This window comes from Leptidea sinapis, chromosome 27, assembly GCF_905404315.1.
Source record: "Leptidea sinapis chromosome 27, ilLepSina1.1, whole genome shotgun sequence".
Lineage (NCBI taxonomy): Eukaryota > Metazoa > Arthropoda > Insecta > Lepidoptera > Pieridae > Leptidea > Leptidea sinapis.
In genome coordinates, this window is record NC_066291.1 from 5,248,546 (window position 1) to 5,270,825 (window position 22,280).

The following is a 22,280-nucleotide window of genomic DNA, read 5'->3' on the forward strand; positions in this document are numbered from 1 at the left end:
TATTATGTTTTGACCTTTGATTATTTTAATCATAATTTGACTGTTTTGACGAGGGCCAGAACGGTTAAGTAGGTAAGTAGGTGCCTTATAGGAATTCTGTTTTGTTTTTCAGACCGTGTAATCCCTTCGATTAATAATATAATTTGATAATTAATGTGCATTTCTTTTAATATTGCTGATTGATGAACAATGGTTTTCCAAATAGGCCGGGTTTTCCCCGCGTATGTCCGTTCTTCCAATGAAATTTCCGTGTATAAGCCTCAATTTTAATGAAGCTTATAAGTTCCAATAATGCTTAATATATAATTCTTATATTAAATAAAACAAATCTTATAACTATATTTACAATACTACGACTACATAAAATTAAAACTATCATTACGTGGAAGCGTACCAAGCATACTGGCAGCATTACCGCGTTGGATAGCAAGGCTGATCCGTTGACCGAAATAGCTGCCGGCGCTTGGGTTACCAGTAGCCTTATTGAGGCGCGAAGATAGTATTTTGAACATTCTCCGCGCCTCTGGGCCCCACGGGCCAAGTGTCTCGACACCAAACGGCACAAAGACGTATGACTCACTGTCACCAACATATTTGCGACGCTTGCTGTCTTCGGCAGTCGAAGCAGCAGCCCCAGCACCAACTGACGTAACTTGGACATGAGAAGGAGCCAGAGTGTCGACGCAAGTAGCGTCCCACACCAGCGCCCTACCCCGTGCCCAAGCCACCAGCGCCATTCCATCAGGACGCTTGCCATCGCGGCGGGTAATACCATTTGGCTCTAAAACAGCTGGTATATTAAGAGCAGCAAATGCCCTGCGGATGACTTCATTAATGCTGGCGTGACGACTGATACGGCCTGCCGATTTTAGGCAGGATAACCCGTGGCGTCCAAGAGCATCTACCTAAACGCCACATCTACATTGATGTGGTTCATTCAGTTTTATACCTAGCCGGAGTGATACGCATATTGACAATGTCATATTGTCAAGTAGCGTTCCAATCGGCGCAGAAGGCAAGGCTTGTAACCAAAAGCCCGACTCATTTTGTGTCACGGCCAAAAGACGAGCACGCTCTGTTATGTCAGTAGATGAGATCAAAAGATCATCAAAGGCTGACTTACAAAGAAGTGCGTCCCATGCTTTTTGACACTTTAAATTGTCTGGAAAATTTTGATTGTTTGCAATGTATCAACAACTTCAACTTTAGCAATAACAAACAAGTTAAACTACTGGTTAAACAAAAAAAGTGTTGCAACATTCGACATGTTTTTGACGTTATAACTTTAACTGTTAACCGTAATCGTCCAATCTTCGCCGGTTAAAGCTATTGTTAATGTTAAATAGCTAGATAGCAACCTGTAAAAAGTTCCAAATAAGTATTCGATATTGATTTGATATTTCGATTTTTAACTTTAACTATGCCAAGGAATGCGATGGTGCAATTCCGCAGTATATGTTAAAAATCAAATTTCTTGTTATATTTTGAAAAAAAGTTATAATAACTCTTGAGTTAAATTAAATATTTTAAGTTAGTCTTATGATAAATACATAATATTCTTAATAAGTTAATAAAAGGTAACGATTCTAATTGGGTTTTTTAATTCTTCTGTATGAATTTAGTATTTACCCAATGGTTTTTAAAAGTGGTGTTAAGAGGTGGTGTACCTAACACCACTTTTTGGGTGGCACATATATTTTTTGCAGAAAAATTGCATTTATCTTTTAACCAAGAGTAAATAAAAATAATATTATTAACATAATCCTTTAATCAAAATATAAAAAATTATGTTAAAAAAAGATTTAGTTTTTTGGTACTGCCTACGATTTGTTATTTCTATACATCGGTGCATAAAATTTAATGTTTTAACAGCGATAGAGTAAAAAATAATACAAAGGATGACCAATATCCCCTACTAAATAAGGTGTAGAAACCCTCCAATGCTCTCCGGTGCGATAACTCGCTGACAAAGAGGAGGTACCTACTTACTGAGTTTTAATAAATTACCACAGACATCTTCAAAACATTCTACTTTAGCTACTAAAATCAGTGATTCAATATGAAATATATACAAATCATTTTAGTTTTCAGACTATTTTTAGCAGGTTTATTAGGGGTGTAGATTTTAAATTTATTACTACCACAGTTTGCCAGCAGTTAGTTGCTCATCAATTTACTCATCGATCGATGGATTGTCAGTTCCAGGAACGTAATTGTCTCGGCATGTTATCATCAGAAAGTCCCATATTTTTCGGAGTGGTTTGAGTGAACTGGACTGCAAGGTCCAATTCTTATAAATATGTAATCAAACCTAGGGCATCTTAGGAGGAAATCAACCAACATCTGTTTTAAGTCATACACTGATGTGTCGTGTTCCAAAAACAGACGAGATGTAGAAGAAAATATTTCAAGAGCGTCGAGTTTCCCGTTGTACGTTTTGATATGGGTGATGTCATAGTTTTTAGTCTTGTTTTTCTAAGGCTATTTCAACATTGGTCCACTTTAATATCTCACATATGATTTCCTAAATAAAACGAGAGGATCTGAAATGTTAGTGATTAAAAGGACTCAAAAATCAACGTATAGGTGTAATCACAGAACAGTTCAAAGAGATGGTGACAGGGGTTCCCAAACAAATTACTCGTGATGGCCAATCTATTTTATCTATTCTGTGGGTAATAGTGATGCATAAGTTAGCTTGGTTAATTATAAAAAGAACATGTACGTATGGAGTAGATAATCATAAAAAATCATCACTCTCAAATCTCTTCCACTTAATTCCATTTTCGTTGCGTTTGTAAAACTTTGATGTGTGATAAAAAACAATTGACAAATGATTTGCCGCCAATTGTTTTTTTTTATTACTAAGAAGGTTGCAACGTTTCTAAAAATATAACATTCGAAATTCAAAAAGTTCCGATTACCTAGAAGTGAAAAAATTTGTGTGCCTCAAAAACAAAATGTTCAAGGGCAGGGTGCATTTGAACCGATTACACGTACACATACGAACCCTCTACATATTTGAGATAGTAAATAAATAAGGCTGGGAGTCATGCCACCCAATTGTTGTTTTTGCTGTGGTGTGCTGTGTGTTTTGTAAAGCAATAAAAATAATATTTTGGTTATAACAATATGTTGTTTTTTTATGTTACGCAATAGTTTTAGTGTGACCAACGTATAATATATTGTTAAGCACATTTAAACGTTGGATGGGTTGGATGAGGGCAGCGAAGAATCGATGGTCATGGCAATCTTTGGGGGAGGCCTTTGTCCAGCAGTGGACGTCTTCCGGCTGAAATATGATGATGATGAGGATTCAAAGATAAATATTTACGAAAAATAATACGCACTTAAATCATTAAAAGATAAATATTTACGAAAAATAATACGCAAAATGAATATTACACATAATATTAGGTGTACTCATTACTCGTAGGTTGGTAAGTACAAATAATTGTGAAGGTACGTTTAATATTTTCACTATAAATAGTTTTAGTTAATTTGTTAACTGTGCACGAAAGACCTGGTAATAGATACCAACCTTTCTAACTGATAAGGATTTCATATTAATGTGAAAAGCAATGTTTAGAATTATCCACTATCAATAATCAAATGATAGTATTTGAATAATTATAACATAAAAGTGCAGTAGATCTACATTAAGAATATTAAGTACGTGTATTATTAGACTATTATGTTTAATTCCAAAGATTGATTACTTGAAAGTTAAGAGTTTTAAATTCACTTAAATATATTTTATAATGTTTTTATTAAGTATGACTTTGGATTACTTGTTTTATAGATAGAAATAATAATTTATAAGGTAGACTCTTATAAGTGTTCATGGATAATAAAGTATATTTCTGTGTTGTTATTTATTTACATAGTGTACTAATAAGAATAAATAATGTAATAAATGTTGAAATACATAGGAAATAAGCATACATAATATGCACGCTGCGGTGTTCTGTACAACAACACACATAGTGTTATGTATGTAGAATAAGGGTATGTAAGATATTGTAATAAGTTTAACACAGTAATATGATTATTATATGAAATAAAGGAAAATAGAGGTTTGAGTAGGAATAGAACTTTCTAGAATAATTAATAAAAAGATATAAGTATAAGAAGCGCGTATTGGCGTTGTCGACATTCTGCAAACGGGCTTCAAATTGAATAAATATAAGCAGCAAGAAGAACAAACAAGCATGAAAGGCAATCTATTCGTCACATTAACAGACATGTTTTACTAAATACAGGGCATCATTTTTTTCTCTAATTAACCACGGAAATAGGAATCTTTAGCTTTTTTTTTCGAAATATTTCGTTTTCTGCTATATAAACATTACAATTTAAATTAACAGCAACAAATTAAACGTAATTAGTAATCGCAGTAGAATTTTGACTAATCGTATATTAATTGTTATGCCGAATTCCGTTTCCATTTGCTGAGTTGTGTAACAAATTTCCACTCACTTTGGCGCCACCGATGCATGTAGAGATGGCAGTCGACTTAGATCTTGTGTTGTAATGAAGACCGCGAACGACCCCGAAGCCCATTTCCGTTAATTTGTACAAACCATAACTTTTTAGTAAAAATAGTTCGTTTCACTTCAGAACATGAGATGTATCACCGCACCCAACAATGCACAGTGAACACTCATTCGAGATTTTAAATAATCTACTCCCCTTACGCCCTAGTAAAAACACGGTTCGAGTTTCGAATCTTGTCCTGGGAGTCGTCTCAGTATAGGGGTACCACAAGGGTCTATTCTTGGACTGTTCCTCTTCCTTATCTACTACCTTATCAATGAAATGACGAAGAATCTAGAATCTACATTAATGAAAAATCAAGTAAACGATATTCTATCTGACATCGGGTACTGGTTTAGTACTAATAATGTTATATTTAACATTAACAATTTATTAATTAGTTTAACTTGCTATTGCAAGAAAAACGAAATATATAAAATATACAGTACCAAATGTCAAAAATGTAGATGCGAGTGTTTTGTTATTGAATTTAGTTCTTGAATGATGATGAATTCTTGGCATTACTCTGGATTCCAAATGACAATGGAGCTCCCATATTTTAAGATTGGCTAATGAACTTAGTTCTGCAGCATACGCGGTTAATAAGATTAGACAATTTAGCGACGCAGATACGGCGCGACTTGTTTATTTTAGTTATTTTCATAGTATTATGTCCTATGGTATATGGCTATGGGGCAATGCTGCCGATATCAATACCATCTTTGTGCTGCAGAAGACGGCTATTCGCGTTATTTATAACCTAGGTCCCAAAGAATCAATAAGAGCAAAATTGAAAGGAATAAATATCTGGACTGTTGCTTCATAATATATTCTTGATAATGTTATGTATATAGGCACCTAATTTATGAATTTGCTAGAAATTGTCATAACCATGATGTTAACACCAGGAACAAACATACACTTTTAATGCCTGCTACTCGGCTAAGTCGAGTTAGTAAATCTTTTGTGGGTGTTATATTTGCTTTACAACAGGATCCTAGAAAATGTTCAAAACAAATGTATTACGAAATTCAAAAGAATTGTTAAAAAACGTTTGTGTAGTAAACATAAATGACTTTCTAAATGATACCACAGATTGGGAAAAGAGCGACCACCCTCAGGCTATTTAATAATAAATTTAATTGTACGATATGACTTTGTTACCTAACATGTCTTTTATGAAAAAACAAAGAAACCCGTCGAGTTTGTTGCGCCCGTTCTTCTCAGGTCTGAGGCATACCTTTTGGAATGGGTGTTAGTTTTTGACTTTCAATAAGTGATATTATATACTATTTTGAATAAAAATATTTGAATTTGAATTTTAGCCCTAACACTCTCTCTCTGTAGAGAAAAGACCCCATTTCCCGTTATTATTCTAAGTGATTTCCCGAGTTTTTGGCTGAATGCGCAGTATTGCCAGCCATGCCAGAAAAGAAAAGTCATTGTCAACAGTCAAATGACATTTGATTATGTCAAAAACATGCTATTTTGAAATTCGATTACCTACAAACTAAAATGATGCAATTTTTTGTACTTTGCATTATTTTATGAAATAAGATCATGTTTTTGTTACCAATAGCATTGTATTTCGCTGATTCGAGAGTTGTGCTAAATGCTTATTTAGCTTTAGAGTGAGTTGCTTGTGAGCAATACTTCCAACGTGTCAAATATTTTAGAAGCTGCGTTAGGTTATGCGGCACAAAATTTTTAAATTATGAGTTTCCCTGATGAAAATGGATTTTCTAATGGAGTAAGACCCGAAAACCGTGGAGATACATACACAATCAAGGAGGCATACAATGACGGTATGACTTTCATCATTCATGTATTAATTGAAAAAAAAAAAACTTATTGCATAAAAGTTGTATAAATTAAGGTAGGTAGATCTACTATTGATAAGTACTTCTATTTATTTATATAACTGAGAAAACATGCTTTTGACTAGTCACGCAAGTTTTGATAGACCAGATGTTTGACCTTCTTGAATAAAATAATAGAAATAACATTATTGATGAACATTGTACTTCCAAATGGCAGTGATAATGCAATTAAGATGGCAAGTGATCACCACTATTGCTGGCCTTTAATGTAGGTTTATTGTGGCCTGCTTTTTGTAGAAGGAACACATTATATTGACCCGAAAATACAGATGACGACACATTCATATGGTGTGTGAGAGTTCTAAGGTGTGGATGAGCTTTAATTATTATTCTGTCACTCTCTAGTTGCTTCATAGCCAATATTTAATATACCATCGAGAAAAGTGTTATCAAAAGTCTTTATAAGAGTGGTCTGAATGAGGGCTCGGCAGAACTAATTTCTTCAATGGTCTCACTCAGTTTTTCAGCCATCTCTGCAACTTTGAAGCTCCTTCTGATATACTCATTTTGAACTTATATAATCCTTGTCTTCAGTTCTTAAAGGCATTTTAGTGTCACACAAGACTTCAGTCTATGTAGGCCACTTATTCCACCCTGCCTTTGTCTTATGAGTTCATACACTTCAATTGATGCATCTGAGAGCAGTGATGTATTTGAAGTGTGTAACTATTATTTGCTGTTTTGATAAAATACTACTCATGTACTTGTCTTTAATTCTGACTGAAAGATAACTTAATATAAAGAAAAATTAGAGATAATGGAATGAACAATATCTACTATTGAGCTATTTAGATGTCATTTTTCGCCTATTTCACTCAAAACAATATGTTTTCAAGTTGTTTTAAGCTAAGTGTGAGCTGGATATTCATACAAAACCTTCAACTGCCTCAAAGATGTGTGTAGGTTTTCTCACAATATTTTAATTTACCGTATATTTGTCACATAAACATATGAATTGAATTGAGGTCAATAAAAAACATGTTGATATGGCCGATACTGATTTCAGACGATAAAAAACAGTTTTACTAATAAAATTCTTATGTTTTTAAAGTGATAACTCCCACTTCAAGGATTAATACACAAATGAAATATGCAAAACAAAATTTTATGAATGATGCAGGACTTGTACCCACAACCTCCAGCGTTCCGTGCCAGTGCTCTAACCAACTTAATCCTAGAAGTGAGGGTTATCCCTTTAAAAACATAACAAATTGTTTAGATTTACAAGAGCAACATCTCAAGTAAATTTCCAAATATGCAAATATTAGGGTTGAGCAGGTTATCAACTGTAAACTAGATGCAGACCTAAGACAAAGCCACAAAGAGTTAAACAAAGAGTTGAACAAAGCATACAAGATTTTATAGCAATATGGCACTCAAACGGTTAGCTCAGTTGGTCAGAGCATTGGCACGGAACCCCCAGGTCATGGGTTTGAGTACCTCATCATTCATAAAATTTTGTTTTTCAAATTCTATTTGAGTTTTACTAATAGTAAAGTCAAAGTCAACATTTTCTAAATACAGTAGAATCCCTATTATAAAAACATCGATTATCCGATTATCCGGACTCCTTAGTCTCAGCTCTAATTATTAATTTAAAAATGTTTTGACGGCGCAGCGAGACATGTTACCACAAGTTTATTCCCGTGTAGTAAAGAAATAACAGAAGCAATGAAAATTAAGCTTAGCATTGGTGAAGGGTGCGATGAAGAGAATATTAAGAAGTGGCTGAACTGCAATACTGACTACCCTGGACTCCAAATATTAACTGGTGAAGATTTCTTCATCATTGAGGATTTGAACAGTAAAGAGAGAGAATATGAAGAGATTGAAACTGGGGATGTATGTAAAGTACCATCACAATCAGAAGCTTTTGACGCTCTAGATGTTGCTTTTATGTGGTTTGAAGTCCCTGATGCGCTACAGTTGTTACAACTGAAGTGCATCAGGGACTGGGCTGCAATGAAAAGATGTGATTCATTACGTCAAAGTTCAATAACAAGTTATTTTAAACCAAAATTTTAAATTACATTGGTATTATGTTATTCATTATCTATTGTTATAGCCCGTTTTTTATATATCATATTATCTAAGTAAAACCTATTACATATTGAAAAATTATTAAACTGTAAATATTGTTTGATTTGCTTTGAAATTGCTTATCCGGATTTTCAATTATACAGAATACCCCCTGGTTTTATTTGATCCGGATAATTGGCATTCTACTGAAAGAAAGTGACATGTATTGTGAGTGTACGACGCAGCTTGACATACACACTAAAGTAATAAACCTGGCTTATTGTCATGTGCTGCATAACAGCAAGAGGCTCTCTCTAGACATATAAATTATCTAATATAATAACCACGTATAAATATAATACACATACAGGCATAATATGAATGATACTTTATTAGTAATTGATGAATAGGTGATATCACTCAAAATGTTTAAATCAATCAGACAGAGTAATAAGAAGCCAATTGTGGAGTTATTGCCCCGACTAACTCAGTCACAATTTAGTCACCATCCAATACAGTTGTACACTGTGCACTTGTGACATGACCATGGAGTTTTTATTTATATTTTTAGGTAAGTATTATTATGTTAGGCAGCACTTACGCAATGTACTGTGGAGTTGTATAGAAGTCTAAAATAATAATCATAATATATTTGTAGAAGAAAAAAATATGCTTTATAAAACACTTGTTTGTACAATCTTTTATTCCACCTCTGAATTAAGGAATTATTAATTGTATCAGGTAACTTTTAAAATGTAAAAATACTTATTAAATTAATGATTTAACTCATTGTTGTGAAAGATTATTTAACATGGTAATAGAGTTTATAAGTTTCTCCGTTGCAAGTTCAATAATCACAAGGCATTTGTTACTGTTATCAAACTATAAGAGCCAACATTACTGACTAACATAATTCATAACTATGTAATACAGTTCATACTTACTAATGAAATAATCATTTGACTTGACTTTCACCTTGTTTCCTCGCTTTCTTCAATAAAAGCGACATAGGTAATGTGTTTTCGGTTACAAGTTTTATATACCTAGTCTTGCCATAAATCTATTCTATTATCTATTAAGCCCTTTTTATTCTGAGTAAGAGGATGTCTCTTAACTCAGTATGCCGCTTGGCAAAGGCCTCCTCTAGCTCTTTCCATTGGAGTGTGTCATGGGTTACTCTTCTCCAGTTCGCCATAAATACTGAAAAGAAAAAAAAAACATTTCTATTGCATATTATATTTATTACTTTTACAGTGTTGTAGTTTAATACATAAATATAAAACAATTTAAAACATAAAAAGCTTATTTGAAGTGGTCTCCATTGGCTGCAATACAGTCCATTAAATGTTAAAGTAGTTAGTTATAGAAGCAGTCACTCTTTCCATGACACCGAGACTTGCTAGAAGGACCATTCTTGGTTATTGAACATAGCGTTTTTAAGGGGCTTCACTACTTTCTCAAGAATGGTATCTTGATACACTTGTGCCAATGTTTTGCCACCAAACCATAACTGTAGTCGGACAGTGCTCATGTTGCCCTCTATCAAATAATTGGGAAGCTTTCTTAGAGCTTTGAGCATAAATACGGTCATTTTGTTTGTTAAAATGTTTCTCAGTTGTAAAAAATTCTCATCCATAAATAACCGCGTACTGCTTCAGTAGTTTTTACGATTTTACCACCCATGACCAGTATGTCTCTTATAGGCTACAAGTCCTAAGTCATCTTTTAAAATACGCGACATGGATCTAGGTGCTATCTTCATCTCCCGAAATAAAATCTTTTGGTTTCGGGCAGGATTTCTTCGAATTCTTTCCCTTATTGCTTTGACCACCTTTTTCGTACAAACACAAGTGTGAACGGCCAGATCTTTTTCTGTCACAGAGGAAGTCTCATTGTACCTGTTAATAGCCCGATACACAAATATTTTACTGATACCAATCGTATAAAGAGTTTTAAAAATTGCATTTGGCTCCATACCTACTTTGTGTAAAGCAATCATAGCGAATCGGTTCTCTTTATCACCCCACTACATTTTAATATCGCAATATATTGTACAATGTATTGGCGGCAAAATGAGAAAACTCAATGAACAATCATATAAAAATGACAGATTCCAAATTCAAATGTAATATTTTGTTTATTTTTAATAATTGTAACAGTTATATGGCCAGACTTAGTATATGATGATTTAACCTTATAAGGTTGGAAACGCTATTGTAAACACTTGTAAGTTCTTTGGTGTTGCAAGAGTATTGGAGTATTACATCACCATCACAGTTTAAAGCAGTTGTCTTCTTTGGTTTGGTTGTTTTGAAAATATGTTGCTTTCTATTATCTCGGTTGTGATGTGACGTATTTACTGCAGGAGGACTTAAAGCGGGAGCGACTCGCGCGGCGCGGCTTGCGTACCGGGTCCTCTCGCGCCGCAAGGCCGCCGAGGAGGGCGTGGCTCGCCTGGCCCGAGTACTGTCGGCGCTGGACCTCACGGCGCTGGGAGTGGGCAGCACACTGGGCGTCGGAGTCTACGTGCTGGCTGGAGATGTCGCCAAAAACTACGCGGGGCCAGCTGTAGTGCTGTCCTTCCTATTGGCAGCAGTGGCTAGTGTATTTGCCGGTAACTATTTAATTTAATCCAAATGTTTTGAGTTTTATTTAGTGTTAATTCCGCCAATATTTGTCTAACCTCATTGAGTCTCGTGCGAGTGTTTGGCGAGTCAACATGTCCTGAGGATGCTTTGTGTAGAGGCGAAACACGTGTCGAATTGTTTAAATACAAATATAGGCGGAATTAACACTAAAGAAAACTCAATCATTTGGATAATTATGGATTTCCGCAAAGTAGCGCCTACTTCAATAAATTTTATTTAATTTTAATAAATAAATATTTTTTTTATTGCCATACAAAATATGTAATGACAAATATAAAATGAATAATTAGGCTACGCGATGAAACAATAGGCAAAAGGAAAAGGCTCAGCTTCACCTGACATGGAATCATGGATTTAAGTTTCCATGCAGCGCTGTTTTTCAGCCATCCCCTCCTTTCCAAGGTGTTGAGTGGGAGTGGATGTATTTAATTGTATTCTTCGTTTACAAAATATTTATGTTTAAATGATTTATGCAGTAGGTACATGTTTGTTTTTTCCTCGCAACTGTGTTGAGATGTGCGTATGAAACTCGTGAGCAACTTGCGCACTAGACACTCGGCTAATTTACGCCCTCGGCTACGTCTCGGGCTGCAACACACAGCCTCGTGTATGATGATCAAATTAGGGCACAAATTAGTTTAATTTACTAAGCTTAGCCGTAAAAAAAATTTAACAAATGTGAGTTTTTTTGAGTGTGAATTCCGCTAAGTTTTGTCTTTAATGAATCCTTAGGAGATGTTAACTCACCAAATTCTGGCACTAGACTCGTAACGAACTGAATAAAAATCACAACATTTGGCTAATTACCCGGGAAGTCCAAACGACACTATTTGAAAGTCAACTGATGTCAAATAATCAATGGTACTATAATGTAAGTACCTCTTTTTTTATTCTGGAATCGACCAGTGTTTATTAAAAACCAGACATAGCTTTGTGTAGTGTAGGTATCTATAATTATTTAAGAAATATTCAGTTGAATTGTATCTCTTCAGCTATCTGCGATGGATCTGTAGTTCAGGTGTTGATTGATCGCCCTAGTCCATATTGGTTGGTTATAAAACTACCCACTGGTGAGTTGGTTATTAATAAATTATAAATGTATGTTATTCGAATACTATCCAATGTCTTTTACAGATATAATTATGAGTAGTAATAAATTATAAATGCACTAGCTGACCCGACAGACGTTGTTCTGTATACAAAATTAAGTAAATTTTTTACCTCCTGAGAAAGTTAGAAACATATTTATTTATAAATTCTAATTAGTTATTCATTTTAAACTATTCTTTCATTTTGATTTCTGAACGACGGGGGACACATCAAACGAAAAACAACATTTTTGTTTTTAATTGATTCCGAGCATTTTCATATTTATTCACCTTTTAAACCTTCTCTGGACTTCCACAAATAATTCAAGATCAAAATTAGCCAAATCACTCCGAGTTCAGGCCGTTCTCGAGTTTTAGCGAGACTAACGAACAGCAATTCATTTTTATTATAAAGATGATATTCAAATATTCCATCCTATAACTGTTATAGATAAATATCTCTTCAGATGGGTATGAATAAATTATAAATGTATCTTATTCGAATGGTAGTCTTCCTGTTGGACAGGGCTCTGCTACGCCGAGTTCGGCGCGCGAGTGCCCAAGGCGGGCTCGGCGTACGTGTACAGCTACGTGTGCGTCGGCGAGTTCATAGCGTTCATCATCGGCTGGAACCTCATCCTGGAGTATATTATAGGTATTTATATTTATTTTAATGTTTAACCCCCTTATAATAGTCTGATAACTTAAAGCATTGCTAATTCTCACTCTTGTCTTCTTCTATTGACCTGAGGCAGAATGAGAAAAAACACTCCTTAGCGGCTGTTTAAAGTTAGCGGACCATTATGAATAAGGGTAATGTTTAAGTCTCTTGATTTAACTTATATTCAAAGTTTGTAGTTTTATGAAAGAGACTGATAATATTAGAAAAAAAGTAAAATATGGGATGCATGAGAACGGACTTCAGCGATTGACGCGTTGTCCTTTTAGATTAACGTCTGTACGGGCGGCGGCGCGATGCGGTGCGGCCAAACGGTTGCAATTACTAATGTACAGAGCAGCTTTCCAAAGCAGTGTGATTCTCAATTTTGCTAAAAGTATAGTAATAGCCTTGCCTAAACTGGGCGTCATTAATAGATCACGGCAATGCTTCAAGCCGCTCACATTCTAGCGCTCTACAAAGCGAAAGTCCGGCCATTCATGGAGTATTGCTATCATCTCTGGTCTGACAGCGTGCAGCGTAGAGCAGCTCAAATTGTCGGGCACCCAGTGCTCTGTGAACGACTGGATCACTTGGCCTTGCGTAGAGGTGGAACTACATTGTGTGTTTTCTACCGCATTTATCACGGGGAGTGTTCCGAAGAGCTCTTTCACCTTAATCCTGCCGCCGAATTCCAACTTTGCACGAAACGCCACAAATTAAGATATCATTCCACCATCTGGATGTGTGGCGGTCTTCCACAGGGCGGTTGTCGAGGAGCTTTCTTCCACGTACTACAGAGCTGTGGAATGAGCTGCTTAAAGGCCGGTAACGTGATTCCTCTGCTTTTGCAAGAGAATGTGGGCGGCGGTGATCACTTAACACCAAGTGACCCGTACGCTCGTTTGTCCTCCTTTTCCATAAAAAAAGTAATTTGTTGTCTAACCAGACAGATACGCAGCGCTAAAGTGCACCTGCTGGGAATGATTTTACTTTTAAATTGTTATTTGTTCGCTTAAGTTCGAGAGTCATTTGGCGCCGTTCATTGTGTGGCCAGCCTTATTTTGTCTATCTATATATTTAGTTTTAATGTTTTTTATGTTAAAATCTTTCGATGCGAAATATAATACACTTCTTGTTATGCTAATACAGGGGCGGCATCAGTGACAAAGGCTTTAAGTGAATACCTGGACTCGTTGCTGCAGCAGGCAATATCCCGCCCGCTGAGGGAATGGATGCCGATAGACTCGCCGCACTTCGCATCTTATCCCGACGTGTTCGCCTTCACTGTCATCATGCTCTTTTCCGGTCAGTATACTCGTTGAAGAGTCTCGCAGGGCTAGTTGATGTTCAGCCAAATTAGAGAGTGGATGCTGAAAGATTTGTACAAATGATTTGAGTTTTCTTTAGTGTTAATTCCGCCAATATTTGTCTTTAAACAATTCGAGACGTGCTTCGCCTCTACACGAGGCATCCTCAGGACGTTTTGTCTCGCCTGTGATTGGTCGGCTGTTGTTACGTATTACCCCCGGAAGAGATACGTAACAATGCTGTACGGACTAAATTTGTTTGTTAATTCAACAATGTAAACATGTTATTTTTGTGTTTTATTATTTTGCTCTAACATATTCAAGCGAAATCCTTTTTCACATGTATGTAAAATATTAAAATTATTATTGTTTCCAAGTGAGTGACCGGTATCAATTAAATGTTCGTTCGGAAGGACACATTAATATAATTAATTTAGGAAAAGCAATATTAATGTGTCCTTCCGAACGAATCACAATGTCAATCGAATATGTAATGGCAAAGATCGATTAAATAATTCCGAAAAATCCGGCGTTTATAAACTAAGTTGTGACACTTGTAACGGGGTATATATAGGTCAAACAGGTCGAAATTTCGAAATTAGATTAAAGGAACATATTGCCGCATTTAGGAATAATCATCCCGAAAAATCACACTTCGGGAAACATTTAATTGATACCGGTCACTCACTTGGAAACAATAATAATTTTAATATTTAACATACATGTGAAAAAAGATTTCGCTTGAATGTGTTAGAGCAATAAGAAATAATAAAACACAAAAACAACATGTTTGAATGATCAAACAAATTAAGTCCCTTCGCCATTGTTACGTATTTTTTCCCGGGGTTAATACGTCACAACAGCCGACCAATCACAGCGGGTCATTTCATGGGACGAGGGTATAAAAGAGCGGCTTCCTGCTCATTTGATCCAGTCTCGTGCCAGATTTTGGCGAGACAACACGTTCTGAGTATGCCTCGTGTGGAGGCGTAACCCGTGTCGAATTTTGTAAATACAGACATTGGCGGAATTAACACTAAAGAAAACTCAAATCATTAACTTCTTATTATATTACTAACTTACTTCTTACTTATTTAAAATATGTTGTTCATATTTTAGTGGGACTCGCCTTTGGTGTGAAAGAATCGACCAAGTTCAACAATTTCTGCACTGGAGTTAACCTTTGTGTAGTTCTATTTGTCATAATTTCTGGATCGTTTAAAGGTATTTAATATAATATTATATCATATATATCATACACACACACGCACACACATTCTTTAATGTGAAATACTCATATCTAATACGAGAGGTGTTCTAAAGTAGTGAGAGTTGTATGGTTGCATGTTGGTGCCGAATTTAAATGTGGAAGTCCACCAAAGAATATGACCCACGCTAGTGTAGTCCAACAAAGGTAGTGACAAAAAAATGGTTAAAAATTTGAAAAAAATGTTTAAACACATTGCCATGTCTCTATAGTCTATACATTTTATAGCTAAAGAAACCGTAGAAGCCATAGAATTTCAATATAAAGTTTTTCTTTTTAAATATTATTAGTGTAAAGTTTATTTGAAAATATAACCTCGCGCTGGGTTCGCAGTACTTACTGATGCACAAAAACAACTGAGACGGAACTTTGGAACTACGAAAGCTTCTTTGGAACTTTTAAAACCAGTTCCTGAATATATCTTATATTCATAATCATGAAAAATGGCTTCAACATGATCCAGAATTCTAGCCTTATGACCTGGAAGAAACCATCATCTCCAACTCCGTAAGATATTCAAGGCGAGTTGTTCGGCCGGAAAGATCGTGATCTTTTTTTCGGGATAGTAAAGGGATGGTTATGATTAAATTGCACGACCATGGAGCTCTTTATTTAAATAACAAAAACAAAAAACAGCGTAACAAAATTGAAATGGCGACGCAAACTAACAAAAATTGTTTTCATCCATCAAGTTAAGGCCCCGGTTCATAGTTCCGCTTTGCTGTGGCTCCAATTCAAGATGCTGCCTTCAAAATACTAGAGTATCATCTATGTTTATCTCACCTTGCCCACATTGATTTCAATCTACTTCAAGGCTGAAGAATTGTAGATTGGATGATGATGAAGCCGTAGTCGCGTAGTACAGGCATCTTTTGTGTGCAGGTTGAAGAATTTTTTAAAAAGGGAATTTTAAGTTTAGAAGAAAGATATTCCAAGCATTGTGCTTAAAGACGACTATTTCACATACGAATTCTCACTTTTTATTGAACGCTCTACGTATGTCTGATTTAGTTATTACCTTAACTTCAAAAGGGTTTACAAAATATTTACATTTTTTTCGTTTGAAATATATTTGATGTTGGTAGTTTTGTCGCTATGACGTTTATTTATTTATTTATTTACTGAAAGTAATTAATTTAAGTAATTTTGTGAGTATAGCTCCGAGCAGAAACCGTTCATAACCAATATAAGCAGTAGGCATACCACTCGACTAACGGGCTCCTAAAATTTAGTGTTGAGTTAGTAGATCACACACATAACTTTAGCTGAACCCACTTCTGATACGTAGTTTTTTTGATCCCACTTCTGAAATAAAGTTATAGTAAGTAATGGTACGATTGCAGCGGACACCAAGAACTGGCGCATCCCGGAATCAGAAGTACCTAGGACTGGTAGCAAGGACTTCGGTAGTGGCGGATTCGCGCCGTACGGGCTGGCCGGTATCATCCGCGGAGCTGCCGTCTGCTTCTACGGTTTTATCGGTGAGGCTGATCTCATAAACCATTCCAGAATCTACCACTATGGACACAAATAGCATTTGCAACACATAAGTAACAAGATATCATAAACAGGCATATAATTACGGTACATACCTACATATAAATATTTTTCTAGTTGCTCACAAATGGTGGTTTTATGTATTAGTGATCAATTAGTTTATCTTGAGTCGCAACGAAATGGATTTACTTTACTTTAAATATGTTTTTTTTACTACGCTACAAGAATATTTGAGTTTTCTAAAATTTCAATGTTATTTCAAACGTTATGCTCATGGAGCGACGAAGACCATCCGCAAAAATGTCGAGACCACATATAACGAACGACGCGACGTCGAAAGAACGCAACAGACAGATTATGGCAAGGCAAGTCAAAGAGGAGGGAGACTTTTTTTTGCCGTCGTTCTTTGTATGCACAAACGGAACATGTCCACATAGACAAGACCTAATAGTAAATATCCAAATAGTGTTCCAAACCATGATAGTTTAGTTACCAGTGGGAGGCTCTTTATGCCTTTACCATCTTATTTCTCAAGGAGACGAGTGCGACGAAATGTGGTGCAGATCAGAATTTTTGGGATTTTCAAGAATCCTGAGCGGTACTATATTGTAATGGGCAGGGCGTATCAATTACCATCAGAACGTCGTGCTCGTCTCGTCCCTTATTGTCATAAAAAAAAGTTTTTATAGAAACGGTCACAATAATAAAAATTACTTTTACTTACTTCATGACATCTGAGGCTAGTTGTGCTATGAGAGCCTTGAAATAGGCTTGATCGATCTTTAATTGAAGAAACTTAAAAGTTCTTGCTTTTCTAAAACAATGAGATCGCGTCGGTCAGGTTTCGACTGCGTGGCGACGGCCGGAGAGGAGGCCCGGAGGCCGCAGAAGTCCATCCCTTTCGCGGTGGTGGCGTCCCTACTGGTGGTCTTCCTGGCGTACTGCGGTGTGTCGTGCGTCCTCACCCTGATGCTGCCCTACTACATGCAGGTGCTCGCTTAACTATCCCACTTCTGATAAAGCTTCTTCACATTCACCATACAATTACTATACGCTAAGGGGGCGTCCATAAATTACGTGAGATGTTTAAAGGGGGGAGGGGGTCGAGTCAAATCTCATCTAATCTTATGTAGGAGAGAGGGGGGTCTCGGCAAATATCACGCAATTTTTTTTCTATTCATGTCCAATTAATCCAGATTGTACATGCTTAAGATTTAATCTTAAGCGTAATCTTAATACTATTAAGATCATCCACTAATTCGTTCGAAAGAAAATAATTTCGTTCATACATCGACGTTATACATCTTTACAATAATAATCCAACGCGTTTATGTAAGAAACCCACATTTTGAAAAATGTCACGTGAGATTGGGGGATAGGGGAGGGGGTTGAATAAACTCTCACGACATCTCACCAGGGGGGAGGGAGGGACAGAAAATTCTAAAAAACACCTCACGTAAGTTATGGACGCCCCCTAAACAGTTCGTTATTATCAGGTATGAGGTTATAAGGTTAGACCTTAATATACAGGGTGGCCGAGAAGTTGACGTCCAAAGCTAAAATTTGAATTTGGCTCATTTTATTGGCCAATGTTCTGGGAAGTTTTTAAAAATAGTTAAAAGCCATAGGCTTCCCCATTTTATTTTATTTTTGGTACCTTAAACATTTTCATGAATTTAGCTGGAGCAGTTATCTTGAACTTACGACTCAATTCTAAACTAGTTCCGCATTGTCTAAACTATTCATAGTTTCTTATGTGGTTATTGCAACTGTAGTTAATAATTATCAACAATAAAATTAACTAAAAGTGTTCAAAAAAATTAGAAAAAAGTCCTAAACCACAATTAGGTAACTCTAAACTCATTTTTTTTCCACGTTTTCACAGCTGTCATATTCTATCTAGACGTATAAATGATCTAAGGTATCCCTTACATTTGTGATTAAATACAATTTAATTTATACAAAAATTCATAGAATATGCGAGACTCGAAACCGCGCCTCACGAGTTCCGTTCGAGCTCTTACCAATTGAGCCAGCCATCCGAATGACGCAATCACAATAATTGCATGTTAGGAAATTGACGTGAGATGTCGCTCTTGCAAATCTATACAGTTAATTTTTACAGTGTACAGGTTATCGACTGTAAAGTAGATCGTGGATCATCTAGGATTTACTTTACAGTCGCTAACCTGCTCAACCACAATATTCACATATTAGGAAATTGACTTTAGATGTCGCTCTTTCAAATCTAAACACATTTTTAAAGTGATAACTTAAAAAAAGTTATAAATTATTGTCTATGTGTCGTGTATAGTAATTTATTTCGTGTTATTGGTCCTTGTCTAGTAAATGCTTAAACAACTTCGTGGACAAATTATGGCCGCTTTAAGAAGACAAGTCATGATTTGCGACACGCCAAGTTTGTTCCTAGCAATATATACAGGTGTGTAACGTACATATATATACAGGTGGCAGTTGTCCTGCAAGGAATTAGCACTAATTACATTTCTTTAATCACAATTAAATTTTTAATCAAAATTTATGAACGATGCGGGACTCGAACCCGAGTCCGCCTCTCAGGTTTCGTCCGAGCGCTCTTCCAATGAGCCAACCGTTCGAGTGACGTATCGTTCGTAAATCTCGGTATGTCTTGTTCAACACTTAGGTTGTGCCTTCATAGTTCATATGATCAGTAAAAATTTAATGTAAGGCAAATCATTAAAAAAAAAATTGTTCTTTAACCTTATTAAAATTATTCTATAGTTTTAATGCAGTTTTTACTTACAAATGTATTAAAACATTATAACATAAATATATGCACAATATCTATAAAATAATAGTGTTGTATTACAGGATGAAAAGGCTCCGTTTCCTTTTGTATACGAGCAGCTGCATTGGCACTGGGCTAAATACGCTGTCAGCGTGGGGGCCATCTGCGCACTATGTTCTAGGTAGGCTTTACTGTTAATTATTTCATCCAAAATGGATATGAAATCACTTTTTGATCATCAAAACTACTACCACGCATTCGGAAATTTATGTCTCAGAGTTTAGAAAAACGGGCGAAAGAAACTCAGCGGCCCCCTTTTTTTGTATGAAATTTCGATATAATCCATTCTTTGGTATCATTAATGTATATAAAACAAAATAATTAATGTTATAGTAACCTTTACCACACAAACGTCTTTTAACAATTCTTTTGAATTTCGTAATACATACATTTATTTCGATAAAAGCCTCGCCCCATAAAAGACTTGACTATTCTTTTTAGTTTTTAATCGTTTCTTATTTGAAATTATTTTTTAATTTATTATTTATTTATCTTATTGGAGAATCTACGGCTTAACACTTTACAGATTCTGACGAGTAGCTAGGTAACATATAAAACAAAACCAATGTGAGAGTTATGTACATGAATCAAAAGCTTAACACGATGTTTACGAGCTAAAATTGAAGGTGTGTAAAAAGATATTTTTTCGATAAGAGATCTGGACAATCTATTTTATTCGTTTTAATGGCTATAAGCAACAAAATATCCGCTATTTCACGGCGGTATGATACAGGTAAGAAGTGGAATTTTTGCAGACATCTAAATAATAATTTAATGCATACATACAGCTTACTGGGCGCTGTGTTCCCTCTGCCGCGCATCATATATGCCATGTCGTCTGATGGCCTGCTGTTCCAGTTCATGGGGAGAGTCAGCGAGAAGTACCAGACGCCGCTCGTGGGCACCCTCGTTGCTGGACTCTTCACAGGTGACTCTCATCGATAGGAGGCCTCTCTTATCGAACTAGTTTATACGTTTTTAGTTTATAAGTGAGTGCGATTCTACTTATATTGGAAGCAACTGTCACTTGCCTTTCGAAGTCAAAGAGAACCATTGAGAGGCTCCTTTGCACAGGATGCCGGCCAGATTATGGGAACCACAGCGGCGCTATTTCTTCCGTGAAGCAGCATTGTGTAAGTATTATTGTTTCGGTCTGAAGGGCGCCGTAGCTAACAAATTACTGGGCAAATGAGAATTAACATCTTATATCTCAATTGTAGTGCCGCTCAGACTTTTTGGGTCCGGACGTTTTTGGTGGTTTTTTTTTGGGTCAGAATCCGGAGCGGCACTGCATTGTAATGGGCAGGGTGTATCAATTACCATCAGCTGAACGAACGAACGAAAAAAAAACCAACATGCCTCAATAATTATTACAATTTCCCGAAGTCAAAACAAAAAATTTCGCGGGCTGGATAGTGTGCAGAAATTGACCGAGCGATATCTGATAATATGTGCGTCTTACAAAACATTGTGAATGTTGATATAGACAGCCAATTGTTGAGTTCATTGAAGTTCTATACACATGTAAGGGCATATCATTCGCAGTCCGATAGAGACACTTTTCTCCATAGACTGTGTCAAGTGTCACCTGTCACTGTCCGAATCATACCTGAACTGAAGAAATCGCAGATTGTTAACCGAGGGTCGAAAGAATCAAGGTATCAAGAATCGAGGTATTTAGATTTAGGCTATAGTCCGAGTAGGAATTGATTCTTTTACCCGTGTTAAACACTCTACTTTTCATTTCGATTATGAGGAAAATAAAACTAGTTGTTTATATAAACTATTTATTGAAAATATATATAATATTATATGATAATATACATAATATTAGTAGTACCTATTTAAAATGAATTGTCAAATTAGGACAATTTACGTCGACTTTTTATATTGTAAATATGGAACTCACTGCGTAATTGTTGCGGCTTATCGCACAAAGAAGTTTGCGCTAAGTTCATACTGGCTGTTTAGAAAGTCACATGGCCGCAATTTTTTTTTAAATTAGTTTTTTTTTACATAAAACGCTTCGCTGACAGCAGTACTATTTTCAAAGTTCATTCCGGCCCTTAGGTGGGAAGTAATTTGTATGAGTTTTTCCCTCTCTATGGCGGGAAGCAGCATTTTCCACCCAATAATCACATCAAAACAACATTACTTTCCGAGTATGAGAAATGAAAAATAATATTATGAACAACTGGAGTGAATGTGGCAATGAATAGATATAGCTGTTGAAGCTTATTGTGGTGTAATTTGTGGCATGTTCCATATTTCCGCTTTGTTTTTCTACGACGTGATTTATCTACATGTACAGAATGTCATTAGTTTAGATTGACAAAATTTAAAGTGTCAAAACTATCTGTTCGTACCTACTTCATGCCTATTTTCGATCGATTCCTCAAATAGCAATGTATCACATAACAACTCCATTATAAGAATTTATAGAGAATTTAATGAAGTGTGTGCTGATATTGATATTTCCCTTAGAAATATACATTTGTTGAAAAATACTATAAGATGAGCTAGTTTATTTTCCATAACTTTATGTTT

At 35.7% G+C, this 22,280-nt stretch overlaps 1 protein-coding gene across 1 annotated transcript in view; it reads left to right on the forward strand.

The window, feature by feature from the left end:
* The first annotated feature begins 6,024 nt into the window (after positions 1 to 6,024).
* Positions 6,025 to 22,280, forward strand: part of LOC126972780 (cationic amino acid transporter 2-like) — a 35,009-nt gene continuing 18,753 nt past the window's right edge. The window contains exons 1-9 of the mRNA XM_050819823.1: positions 6,025 to 6,341; positions 10,801 to 11,049; positions 12,698 to 12,826; positions 13,982 to 14,137; positions 15,259 to 15,363; positions 16,750 to 16,887; positions 17,745 to 17,893; positions 19,757 to 19,854; positions 20,522 to 20,661. Coding sequence (XP_050675780.1) covers positions 6,251 to 6,341; positions 10,801 to 11,049; positions 12,698 to 12,826; positions 13,982 to 14,137; positions 15,259 to 15,363; positions 16,750 to 16,887; positions 17,745 to 17,893; positions 19,757 to 19,854; positions 20,522 to 20,661 — 1,255 coding nt within the window. The 5' untranslated portion in view covers positions 6,025 to 6,250. The remainder of the gene's footprint in view (positions 6,342 to 10,800; positions 11,050 to 12,697; positions 12,827 to 13,981; positions 14,138 to 15,258; positions 15,364 to 16,749; positions 16,888 to 17,744; positions 17,894 to 19,756; positions 19,855 to 20,521; positions 20,662 to 22,280) is intronic.